At 42.3% G+C, this 13,590-nt stretch overlaps 1 protein-coding gene across 2 annotated transcripts in view; it reads right to left on the reverse strand.

The window, feature by feature from the left end:
* The window catches only part of KCNJ5 (potassium inwardly rectifying channel subfamily J member 5), a 52,668-nt gene extending 39,453 nt beyond the window's left edge, over positions 1 to 13,215 (reverse strand). Inside the window, exon 1 of one of the 2 annotated variants that reach the window (XM_068242719.1) lies at positions 12,276 to 13,212. In XM_068242719.1, coding sequence (XP_068098820.1) covers positions 12,276 to 13,212 — 937 coding nt within the window. Of the gene's footprint in view, positions 1 to 12,275 lie in introns of both variants that reach the window. The other variant, XM_068242720.1, reaches the window with a different exon arrangement.
* Positions 13,216 to 13,590: the final 375 nt, after the last annotated feature.

The raw sequence follows: 13,590 nt of genomic DNA on the forward strand, positions 1-13,590 counted from the left end.
AGTACGCGATTTAAATAGAAACATTTCCTCTTTGAAGATTTAAAATCGATTTTCTCAAAAACTAAAAGGTCTTTTTGAACAATTTTTTTTCTTCGTGTTCCCACTATTCTTCTTAACATTCCCTACACATTTGGTGTTTCTGGCATTTAAAGGGGCTTTGCTATTAACCGCTAAAGTCGGCGGGCGTTTAATTTTCCCACGGTCAGAAGAAGAATATTCAAAATCGATTTTCTCAAAAACTATAAGGTCTTTTTGAAAAAAAATTTTTTCCTCTTGTTCACAATTTTCTTCTTAACATTCCCTGCAAATTTGGTGTTTTTAGCTTTTAAGGGGGCTTTGCTATTAAGCATTAAAGCCGGCGGGCAGATATTTTCCAAACGGCAGCAAAGCAAGGGTTAAAACGATAAATATCGTTCAGGCAGGACAAAAAAAAAAAGTTTTAAAACGATAAATTTCGTTCAAAAGGTCTGCACTATTTTAACATTTAAAACGATAAATATCGTTTTAAACATATATCGGGCAGAAGGGGGGCGCCATTTTTTTGCCGGCGCCATTTTTAACTAGACGCAAGGAATGGATATGCTGTACTACTGTACATAGAGTATTTTTGGCTACCTGACCACCCTTCAACTTTATTAAATCTATCCTGCAAAGACTCATGTAATTTCCCTCTGTTTTCTGCAAAAACAAAGAAAAAGTAACGGTCAATAAAAAAACAAATGTGCCTACATGTGTGAGCATATAGTAATCAACAATTGCAATAATGTACACTAACTGTAAAACACATGCTTACTCTTTTCTTTTTGTACAGCTCAGACTATTCTGGCACCAGATTTGTAGTCACCTCTTCCATGGTCTTCTCATAGTAGTCATTATACTCGCAGCATTAAAGGGGTACTACAGTGAAAAATTATAAAATGTAAAATATGTGCAAACATACACAAATAAGAAGTACACTTTTTCCAGAGTAAAATGAGCCATATATTACTTTTCTCCTATGTTGCGGTCACTTACAGTAGGTTGTAGAAATCTGACAGAAGTGACAGGTTTTGGACTAGTCCATCTCTTTATCGGGGATTCTCAGGGAAATATTTATTTTCAGAAGCACTAAGTGAATGGCAGTTGCTCTGTCCAACTGCCAAACAACTGTGTCGCGAGCAGGGAAGCTGGCCAGCATCATTGTTTTAATCCTTTTTAGGGAATATCTTTATAAAGAATAAAAGCCTTGCTGAGAATCCCCTATGAAGAGATGGACTAGTCCAAAACGTGTCACTTCTGTCAGATTTCTACTGCCTACTGTAAGTGACAGAAACATAGGAGAAACATCATTTATGGCTCATTTTACTCTGGAAAAAGTTTACTTCTTATTTGTATATGTTTGCACATATTTTACATTTTATAATGTTTCGCTGTAGTGCCCCTTTAAAGCATACCTCCCAACTTTTTGAGATGAGAAAGAGGGACACTTAAGCCACGCCCCTGCCACACCCCTGATCATGCCCTCAGAACACCCCTAGTCACGCATTCAATAAAGATTTCATAAGAAAAATATGTTTTTTTATAATTCAAACCACACTGATCCTTTCTATCCTGGTGTATTTTCGTTCATATTAACATTTGAAAATTAGAAATATATCAATTTAAAAATGGTAATAAAGTTTAGAGGCAATTAAACACTTTTTTCAGTAGAGAAGTACATATATTTACATAAAAAGAGGGACAATGTCCTGAAAGAGGGACAAATGAGGAGGAAATGGGGACAGAGGGACTGGGCTCCCAAAGAGGGACAGTCCCTCCGAAAAAGAGGGACAGTTGGGAGTTATGAGTAAAGGCTGTAGAGCTCAAGCCTGCTCTCCATCTTACAGATAAGTGCTGCAGCTTGGGTCAAATAACACAGAAATGTGCACTTTTTTACCACGGTTTTGTTTGTTCACTAAAGATTTCTAGGTCATTTAGTATGGTAGCCAGACTGCAAAAAAGCATTCACAAAATATTTTGAGAATAATTTCAGAGGCATCCCCCCCTAAGCCGCGTTACCATTCATGAGACTGCATTTTTCAGTAGTCTGGCTGCAATACCAAATGAATGCAGAGAGTGAACAACAGTTTGTTCCGTCATTCTTAAATGCTAAATTGTACCCAGCAACAAAGGATAGGTTCCTCTGCAATTTAAAATGACACAAACAGGCTGCAGGCATATCTAGGGATGAGCACTTATGGTTGAAACCATGCATCTGCTTGGTAGCACTTAAAGAGAATCTGTATTGTTAAAATCGCACAAAAGTAAACATACCAGTGCGTTAGGGGACATCTCCTATTCCCCTCTGTCACAATTTCGCCGCACCTCGCCGCATTAAAAGTAGTCAAAAACAGTTTTAAAAAATTTGTTTATAAACAAACAAAATAGCCACCAAAACAGGAAGTAGGTTGATGTACAGTATGTCCACACATAGAAAATACATCCATACACAAGCAGGCTGTATACAGCCTTCCTTTTGAATCTCAAAAGATCATTTGTGTGTTTACCTTCTGTCCCCTGCAGCTCTCATGCACTGAATAGTGACAGGCTGTGAGGCTGATTGTTTCTTCCTGCAGACAGCTCTGCCTGTGTGTGTAATTCCTCAGTATGTGTCAGCCAGCTCCTTTCACAGCCTAACAGAGGATTTTTATCCAGCTCTCTTCTCTCACTGATATCTGAGATCCGAGACGCTGCTGGCTTTGTAAATAACACACACACACAAGGGAGTGTGCATAGAGGGGCCTGGAGTGGGGCGTGCATAGCAGATCACACTGAAGAGTTGTCAGCCTTCCAGACACAGGGCGCCAAGTCAGACAGGGGAAAGATACATTGATTTATTACAGAGACGGTGATAGTAGAAAGTGCTGCAGTAAGCCAGAGCACATTAGAATAAGTTTAGGAACTTGTAGGATGGTAGAAAACAGGATGACATTTTTGTTACAGAGTCTCTTTAATATACATACATTTCATAACCAGGTGTTCCTCCAAAAACACATTCTTAGCATATTGAGCCAAGTTTGATAACTGCAGGTTTTTTTGACCCATGGTTTAAATTACAGTAGAGCGAGTAAGCCTCAGGGGCGTAGCTAGGGGAGGGCGGGGTAGGTCATGTTCCCTTGGGCGCTGGGTCCCTAGGGGCGACCCAGCCATGACCGGAGTCCTTTTTTTAAAATATATATTATTTAATATATATTATATATATTATTTAATTATAGCGGGAGGCGGGAGCGCAGAGAAGAGGGACAGCAGTGAGCACAGCGGGGAAGGGGGGACGTCTCCCCCCTTCCCTCACCTTGGGGCTCCCCCTCTCTTGCTCCCCCCTCCAGATATGAGCGGCGGGCGGGCGGCAGGACACTTACCCTATTCGCGATGCATAGAAAGATCTGTGCTCAGCTACTCTGGTCTAGTCTAGACCAGAGTAGAGGAGCACAGATCGCTATACTCGGCCGGGAATAGGGTGAGTGTCCTGTCGCCCGCCCACCGCTCATATCTGGAGGGGGAAGCAAGAGAGAGGGGGAGGCCCAAAGTGAGGGAAGGGGGGGGGGGGGGGAGTCCCCCCTTCCCCACCGCAGTGCCCACCGCTCTCCCTCTTCTCTGCGCTCCCACTGGGGGACACACCTGGCTATCTATTCTGGGGATTGCTATACCCCTGGCTACATATACTGGGACATATACCCCTGGCTACATATACTGGGACATATACCCCTGGCTACATATACTGGGACATATACCCCTGGCTACATATGCTGGGACATATACCCTTGGCTACATATATTGGAACAGAGGGAGCTTAGGGAGTTAAATAAGTGGCTGAGAAATTGGTGTAGGAAGGAAGGGTTTGGGTTCCTGGAGAACTGGGCAGACTTTGCAGTCGGCTACAGGTTCTACAGCAGGGACGGGCTGCACCTTAATGGGGAGGGTGCAGCTGCATTGGGGGAGAAGATGGCTAAACGGTTGGAGGAGATTTTAAACTAGGATCTGGGGGGAGGCGGGAGGATAAAGTCTCAACATATAGACAAGATAAGGTAAAAAGACAGTGGGAGCCTAACATTATGGGGGGTGGAGAGGGGGGTGGGGACAGTGTAAAGATTAAGGAGGTTGGTAAAACTTCAAGTAGCCCATTTCAGGTAAACAAAATTGGTAAATGTGGTGGTAAAAATATAAAGTGCATGATAACCAATGCTCGGAGCCTTGCAAATAAAATAGATGAACTAGAGTTCATTCTGAATGACAAAGGCTATGACATTGTGGGAATAACCGAGACATGGATGGATGAAAGTCATGACTGGATAGCCAATTTAAAAGGATACAATGTGTTCAGGAGGGATAGAACAGGGAAAAAAGGTGGAGGGGTTTGTCTCTTTGTTAAGAATTCTTTTACAGCTGTCCTCAACGATGAGATGGAGGAAGATTGCGAAGATGTGGAGTCCGTTTGGGTAAATATTCATGGTGGAAATAAAAGTTGCCAATTGCTTATTGGGGTATGCTACAGACCACCTCATATTAATGAAGCTGCAGAACTGCAATTACTACAGCAAATTGAAAAAGCGGCAAGTAAAAATGAGGTCATAGTTATGGGCGACTTCAACTTTCCAGACATTGACTGGGGTATTGAGGCTACCCATTCTGGTAAAAGCAGCAGATTTCTGGCAGCACTACAGGACAATTACTTGACTCAAATGGTAACGGAACCAACTAGGGGGAATGCGTTACTGGATCTGATCATTTCGAATAGACCAGATAATGTATCAAATGTGCAGGTTCAAGAACATTTGGGAAATAGTGATCACAACATGATAACGTTTGATCTGGTGACTGATAGGCCACGGGGCAGCGGGACCACTAAAACTATGAATTTTAGAAAAGCAAAGTTCAATCAAATTAGGCAGGCACTAAGTTTGGTGAACTGGGATAATGTACTACAAGGGGAGGACACTGAAGGGAAATGGCAAGCTTTTAAACGTATTCTCAATCAATATTGTAGTATGTATATCCCATATGGAAACAAAATGTCTAGGAATAAAAAAAGGCCTCTATGGATGAATAGAAAGGTTAGAGATAAAATGAAGAGGAAAAAGAATGCCTATAAGGTCCTAAAACAGGAGGGGTCCGAGGCTGCACTCAGCAATTACAAGGAGTGCAATAAAAATTGTAAAAAAGAAATTAGGCTAGCAAAGATCGAAGCTGAAAATCAAATCGCTAGGGATATCAAATCTAACCCAAAAAAGTTTTACAAGTACATCAACTCTAAAAAAAGAAAGGTTGACTGTATAGGACTCCTAAAGGATGAAGGTGGAAACTCAATGGTGGATGACCAAGGTAAGGCAGAGTTATTAAATGCTTTCTTTGCTTCTGTCTTTACAAAGGAAACAGCACTGTTGCAAATTACAGAGGCGGAAGAGTCTCAATCTTCTAACTGTAATATTAAATACTTAACGCAGGAAGAAGTAAAGGCAAGACTAAATAAATTAAAAATAGACAAGGCACCTGGCCCGGATGGCATGCATCCTCGGGTCCTAAGGGAATTAAGTTCAGTTATAGATAAACCCCTTTATCTTATCTTTTGTGACTCTCTTGCAACTGGCAGAGTCCCAGTGGATTGGCGTACAGCCCACGTTTTCCCATTATTTAAGAAGGGCAAAAAATCAGATCCAGGAAATTATAGACCTGTAAGCTTAACATCAGTTGTATGCAAACTATTTGAGGGGTTACTAAGAGATACTATACATGACTTCATAGTAGAAAATAATCTTATTTCTCAGCATCAACATGGGTTTACTAAAGACAGGTCCTGTTTGACTAACATGCTCAGCTTTTATGAGGTAGTGAATGCTAATATGGATATTGGGAATGCTGTAGATGTGATATACTTAGACTTTGCTAAGGCCTTCGACACTGTTCCCCACAAAAGTCTGGTGCAAAAGATGAGGATGCAAGGACTGGGGAAGAGTCTGTGTGCTTGGATAGGGAACTGGCTAATGGACAGAAAACAAAGAGTTGTGGTCAATGGATCATACTCAAAATGGGAGACTGTTAGCAGTGGGGTCCCACAGGGGTCTGTACTGGGTCCAGTGCTCTTCAATTTATTTATTAATGACCTAGTGGATACAGTAGTGAGCAATGTTGCTATTTTTGCAGATGATACAAAATTGTGCAGAATCATCAACTCTAAGGAAGATAGTGTTATATTGCAACAGGATCTGGATAGGATGGCTATATGGGCACATACATGGCAGATGAAATTCAATGTTGACAAATGTAAAGTCATGCATTTTGGTCGTACCAATGGTCTAACACCATACAAAATAAATGGGATACAGTTGGGGACATCAAACTTGGAGAAGGACTTAGGAGTACTCATCGACAACAAGTTAAATAATCGTACTCAATGCCAAGCCGCTGCAGCTAAAGCTAACAAAATTTTGGGATGCATTAAAAGGGAAATAAAAACTCGAGATGCTAGCATAATATTGCCCCTGTTTAACTCTCTAGTAAGGCCACATCTGGAATATGGAATTCAGTTCTGGGCACCACATTACAAAAAAGATATTGCAGTTCTAGAGCAGGTGCAGAGACGAGCAACAAAATTGATACGTGGGATGGAAGGTCTCACTTACCAAGAAAGGTTAGATAAACTGGGTTTATTTAGTCTAGAGAAAAGACGCCTTAGAGGAGATCTAATTAACATGTATAAATACATCAGAGGGCAATATAATAGCTTGGCGGATGAGCTTTTTGTCCCTAGGCCTTCTCAAAGGACTAGAGGACATGATCTGCGCATGGAGGAAAAACGTTTTAGCCATTTATTTAGGAAAGGGTTCTTTACAGTAAGAGTGATTAAGATGTGGAATGCATTGCCACAGGAAGTCGTTATGGCAAACTCTATACCTGCATTTAAAGGGGGCTTAGATGCTTTCCTTGCGTTGAATGACATCCATGGCTACAATTACTAGGTAATGCCAATGATGTTGATCCAGGGATTTTATCTGATTGCCATCTGGAGTCGGGAAGGAATTTTTACCTTGTAAGGGTTTTTTCGCCTTCCTCTGGATCAACACGGATATGTGAGGGAGCAGGCTGGAGTTGTACTTTGTACTGGTTGAACTCGATGGACGTATGTCTTTTTTCAACCAAAGTAACTATGTAACTATGTAACTATGTAATATACCCCTGGCTACATATACTGAGGAAATATACCCCTGGCTACATATACTGGGACATATACCCCTGGATCCGTATACTGGGGACATATACCCCTGGCTACATATACTGGGGACATATACCCCTGGCTACATATACTGGGACATGTACCCCTGGCTACATATACTGGGACATATACCCCTGGCTACATATACTGGGACATATACCCCTGGCTACATATACTGGGACATATACCCTTGGCTACATATATTGGGACATATACCCCTGGCTACATATACTGAGGACATATACCCCTGGCTATATATACTGGGACATATACCCCTGGCTACATATACTGGGACATATACCCCTGGCTACATATACTGGGACATATACCCCTGGCTACATATACTGGGGAAAGCTATACACCTGGCTACATATACTGGGCATATATACCCCTGGCTACATATACAGAATCTTCTCAAAAAATTAGCATATTATGATAAAGTTCATTATTTTCTGTAATGTACTTATAAACATTAGACTTTCATATATTTTAGATTCAAATACACACAACTGAAGTAGTTCAAGCCTTTTATTGTTTTAATATTGATGATTTTGGCATACAGCTCATGAAAACCCAAATTTCCTATCTCAAAAAATTAGCATATTTCATCCGACCAATAAAAGAAAATTGTTTTTAAAACAAAAAAAGTCAACCTTCACATAATTATGTTCAGTTATGCACTTAATACTTGGTCGGGAATCCTTTTGCAGAAATGACTGCTTCAATGCGGTGTGGCATGGAGGCAATCAGCCTGTGGCACTGCTCAGGTGTTATGGAGGCCCAGGATGCTTCGATAGCGGCCTTAAAGAGAGTCTGAAGCGAGAATAAATCTCGCTTCAGACCTCATAGATATCCGGGGCATGTGTGCCCCTGCTAAACTGCCGCTATCCCGCAGCTTAACGGGGGTCCCTTCACCCCCAAATCCCCTCCGTAAAGCGGGGGAGCGCTTCCGCAGTGGGGCAGGGCTAACCGCCTCAGCCCTGCCCCACGCGCATCTGTCAGATGCGTATCTCCGCCTCTCCCCCGCCCCTCTCAGTCTTCCTTCACTGAGAGGGGCGGGGGAGAGGCGGCGATGCGCGTCTGATAGACGCGACTGGAGGCAGGGCTGCAGCCGTTAGCCCTGCCTCCAGGAAGGGAAGATTTATGACCAAGACTACGACCAAGTCTTGGAGGGGTGGGTTTGGGGGTGAAGGGACCCACATTTAGCGGCACAATAGCAGCGGTTTAGCAGGGGCACACATGCCCCTGCTAAGTATGAGCTCTGAAGCGAGATTTATTCTCGCTTCTGAGTCTCTTTAAGCTTATCCAGAGTGTTGGGTCTTGCGTCTCTCAACTTTCTCTTCACAATATCCCACAAATTCTCTATGGGGTTCAGGTCAGGAGAGTTGGCAGGCCAATTGAGCACAGTAATACCATGGTCAGTAAACCATTTACCAGTGGTTTTGGCACTGTGAGCAGGTGCCAGGTCGTGCTGAAAAATGAAATCATCTTCATAAAGCTTTTCAGCAGATGGAAGCATGAAGTGCTCCAAAATCTCCTGATAGCTAGCTGTATTGACCCTGCCTTTGATAAAACACAGTGGACCAACACCAGCAGCTGACGCACCCCAGACCATCACTGACTGCGGGTATTTGACACTGGACTTCAGGGATTTTGGCATTTCCCTCTCCCCAGTCTTCCTCTAGAATCTGGCACCTTGATTTCCGAATGACATGCAAAAGTAGCTTTCATCCGAAAAAAGTACTTTGGACCACTGAGCAACAGTCCAGTGCTGCTTCTCTGTAGCCCAGGTGAGGCGCTTCTGCCGCTGTTTCTGGTTCAAAAGTGGGTTCATGCTTCCATCTGCTGAAAAGCTTTATGGAGATGAAGATTTCATTTTTCAGCACGACCTGGCACCTGCTCACAGTGCCAAAACCACTGGTAAATGGTTTACTGACCATGGTATTATTGTGCTCAATTGGCCTGCCAACTCTCCTGACCTGAACCCCATAGAGAATCTGTGGAATATTGTGAAGAGAAAGTTGAGAGACGCAAGACCCAACACTCTGGATGAGCTTAAGGCCGCTATCGAAGCACCCTGGGCCTCCATAACACCTGAGCAGTGCCACAGGCTGATTGCCTCCATGCCACGCCGCATTGAAGCAGTCATTTCTGCAAAAGGATTCCCGACCAAGTATTGAGTGCATAACTGAACAAAATTATTTGAAGGTTGACTTTTATTTTTTTTAAAACACATTTCTTTTATTTGTCGGATGAAATATGCTAATTTTTTGAGATAGGAAATTTGGGTTTTCATGAGCTGTATGTCAAAATCATCAATATTAAAACAATAAAAGGCTTGAACTACTTCAGTTGTGTGTATTTGAATCTAACATATATGAACGTCTAATGTTTATCAGTACATTACAGAAAATAATGAACTTTATCACAATATGCTAATTTTTTGAGAAGATCCTGTACTGGGCACATATACCCCTGGCTACATATACTGTGGACATATACCCCTGGCTACCTATACTGGGCACATATACCCCTGGCTACATATACTGGGCACATATACCCCTGGCTACATATACTGGGCACATATACCCCTGGCTACATATACTGGGCACATATACCCCTGGCTACATATACTGGGCACATATACCCCTGGCTACATATACTGGGGGACATATACCCCTGGCTACATATACTGGGGGACATATACCCCTGGCTACATATACTGGGGGACATATACCCCTGGCTACATATACACCTGGCTACATATAATGGGGACATATACCCCTGGCTACATATACTGGGGACAGCTATACCCCTGGCTACATATACTGGGCACATATACCCCTGGCTACATATACTGGGGACATATACCCCTGGCTACATATACTGGGGACATATACCCCTGGCTACATATACTGGGGACATATACCCCTGGCTACATATAATGGGACATATACCCCTGGCTACATATAATGGGACATATACCCCTGGCTACATATATTGGGCCATATACCCCTGGCTACATATACTGGGGGACATATACCTCTGGCTGCATATACACCTGGCTACATATAATGGGGACATATACCCCTGGCTACATATACTGGGGACACATACTGTATACACCTGGTTACCTATTCTGGGGACACCTAAAGACCTGGTTACCTATACTGGGGGCACCTAGTTTGGGGGAACTTCTGCCAGATTAACTGTATTTTTGGGGAACCCGCTGCTGCCAGATTAAGTGTATTTTGGGGAACAGCTGCCAGATTATATGTATGTTGGGGTAACCACTGCTGCCAGATTATGTCTATTTTGGGGGAACCATTGCCATATCTGTATTTTGGAGGAACCTCTTCCTAATTACATGTATTTTTGATGAAATGCTAACAGATTATATGTATTTTGGGGGGAAACTCTATGGCAGAGCTCAAACTTCCCTGGCAGACCTTTTACACCACTGCTAAGGTCATGTATATTTGGCCCCACCCATTATCACACCCACATTCTGTAGCAGCAATGAACCCATGCAAATTCTGCAGCATTGAACCCATGCAAATAGTTACATGAGTATAGGGCTATCATCTATTAATGTACAGTACATGCAAAACACTTAAAGGGAACCGGAGACTAAGCACCCTCGTGTATTTTACCATATAAATCAGTGGGAACATGTCAGTAAACACCTACTCTGTTGTTTCAATCTTCTTTGCTAAATCTGCCTGTTATCAGCTGTGATAAGAATCCCTGACTGAGCATTCAGTCTAGCTTTGCCTGGAATGATTACAGCTGAGTCATTATAGCAGAGCCACAAGGGGGCAGGCTTGGGCTTGAAAAGACATTACAGAAGACAGACTCCGCTATAATCATTCTGTGGCAAAGCTAGACTGAATGCTGTCTTCTGTAATGTCTTTTCAAGCCCAAGCCTGCCCCCTTGTGGCTCTGCTATAATGACTCAGCTGTAATCATTCCAGGCAAAGCTAGAATGAATGCTCAGTCAGGGATTCTTATCACAGCTGTTAACAGGCAGATTTAGCAGAGAAGAATAAAACAAAGAGCAGAGTAGGTGTTTACTGTCATGTTCCCATTGATATATATGGTCAAATACATGAGGGTGCTTCGTCTGGTTCCCTTTAAAATATTAGAAGAGTCCGGTACAATAGTTTGGCATTAAAAGAGCAGTGATTGTCTCTGCCCCCACCTAGACAAGGGATTTTCCTGTTGCATGGCAAGAAGTCTTAGGCCTGGAACCCACTAGAAAGCGCAAAGCAATATCGCAATCGCTAGCGGTTTGTGATAGCGTTTTGCAAGTGATTTTGGGAGCAATTTCCCTGGTCCTATACAATTCATTAGAATGGAAATGCTCCCAATTGCTGCATTTCCTGCGATTGCGATTTCCTTAATCGCAATTGCTCTATTGGATTCTGTCGTCTGTCCCATCCATTTACATTGGTAGAGCTTTAGGGAAATCGCTAGCGACTGAAAGTGCTCCCTAAGGGCCCGTTCACATTGGAGCGTTTTAACAGCAATTTCAGCAAAACGCTCAAGTAATAGCGTTTTTTAAAGCGCTAGTGCCATAATACCCTATGGGCCCATTCTCACTTGAGCGATTTGCGTTAATCGCTGGTGAGTAACGCAAATCGCCAAATGCACATTTGTATCCTGCACCATTTTCAGGCGATTTCCCGGCGAACGCGTTTAGTGCTATAGAAGCGCTAATCGCAATCGCGAAAAAAGCGCCAAGTGTGAATGGTGATTTTTTTTTGCGTTAATCGCCAAAAATCACCAGAGCAAAATGCTAGAAAAAGCCCTAGCGTTTTGCAAGTGTGAATGGGGCCTAAAGTCTCCAAACAATGCTCTAGTGCATTCCAGACCTTACTGCTGCTAACTTTGTCATAGAAAAAAAAAATCAGTTAATAGGACAGTTTGGAGATGTATATCCTACTCTAACAGCCACACAAATTGTACAAGCCTGGAGGTCTCCAAAAATGAAATATATTTTTTTAGACTAACATTTAAAAAAAAAAACTAAAGTGGTAAAAGGACTTACCTGTAGCTTCCACCATGCCTTCCAGGATGACCACAATCTCAAAGTCCTCTACTTCAAGCTGTGTACGGGACATCTCCCAAAACGGACTCTTCTCATTGATTTCATGAGAAATAATTAGCGGTGAGACCAGGAACAGTCGGTCATCTCCAGTATCAAAACCAACATTTATATCTGTCTGATTGAGTGGGATGAACTCGCCTTCTTTTGTCTGTTTGGATTTAATGAGCTTGGCTCGAATTGAGGCCTCAACAATATGAGAACTGCGGAGGTCTCCTACTCTAAACATGAGACACAGTTTTCCATCTCGTAAGGAAATTACAGCATTGTTGGAGAACATAAGGGTTTCTGCTCGCTTCTTTGGCTGGCTAATTTTTACAAACATGCATCCAACCATTAGAGCATTAACAATAGAGCCCAGTATTGCTTGAATCAGCAGGAGAACAATACCTTCTGGACACTTCTCTGTGATAACTCTGTAGCCATAGCCAATAGTGGTTTCTGTTTCAATGGAAAAGAGAAAAGCAGATACAAAGCCATTGAGATTCTCCACACAAGGAACCCAGTTTTTGTCCCCTAAGTGCTCCAGGTCTCCTCTAACGTAAGCTATAAACCACCAAATAAGTCCAAAAAAAAGCCATGTGACTGTGTATACAAGAGTAAAAATAAACAAACTAAAGTGCCACTTAAGATCAACTAAAGTGGTGAAAAGGTCACTGAAATAGCGGTAAGTCTCCTTGACGTTGCCATGGTGAACATTACACTTGCCATCTTTCTCCATATACCTCTGGCGGGGCTTTTTGTGCTCAGCTAAGAGTTGGGAGCGGTCTAATGTCAAAGGTGGGTGTTCACGAGCCTGCTTGGGTAACTTTTTGTGCTCTCGGGGGGTAATTTTAACATCCATATCCTGGTCCTTGGAGACTCGTAAATCCCGTGCCATGATGGGAGTGTACCTTTAAGAAAAAAAAAAAAAAAAATTGTGCCAACTGCTTTACTCCTAGTGTACAAATTAAAGTAAAACTCCAACCATAAGTTTTGTTTGAAATGTTGGAAAGATTAGAGCCCCTATATAGCTCATTTTGTTTTATGTACCCTATTAGATAAGTTACCCTTACTCCGCTTTGTAGGTAGCACAAGAGAAAGTGAGTGAAAATCTATAATGTCAGCCTAAAAAGTAACAAAAACTATTTCTATTACTGTGCAGAATTACATTATAACCTTTGTCAGTTTTTATGGTTACAGGGTTAATGCTGAGGAGATTCATTCACTTCTTGCTCCTGTTGACAACTAAACCCAGTTATTCACAAACCTTATCTTA

The sequence above is a fragment of the Hyperolius riggenbachi genome, chromosome 6, assembly GCF_040937935.1.
Source record: "Hyperolius riggenbachi isolate aHypRig1 chromosome 6, aHypRig1.pri, whole genome shotgun sequence".
Classification (NCBI taxonomy): Eukaryota; Metazoa; Chordata; class Amphibia; order Anura; family Hyperoliidae; genus Hyperolius; species Hyperolius riggenbachi.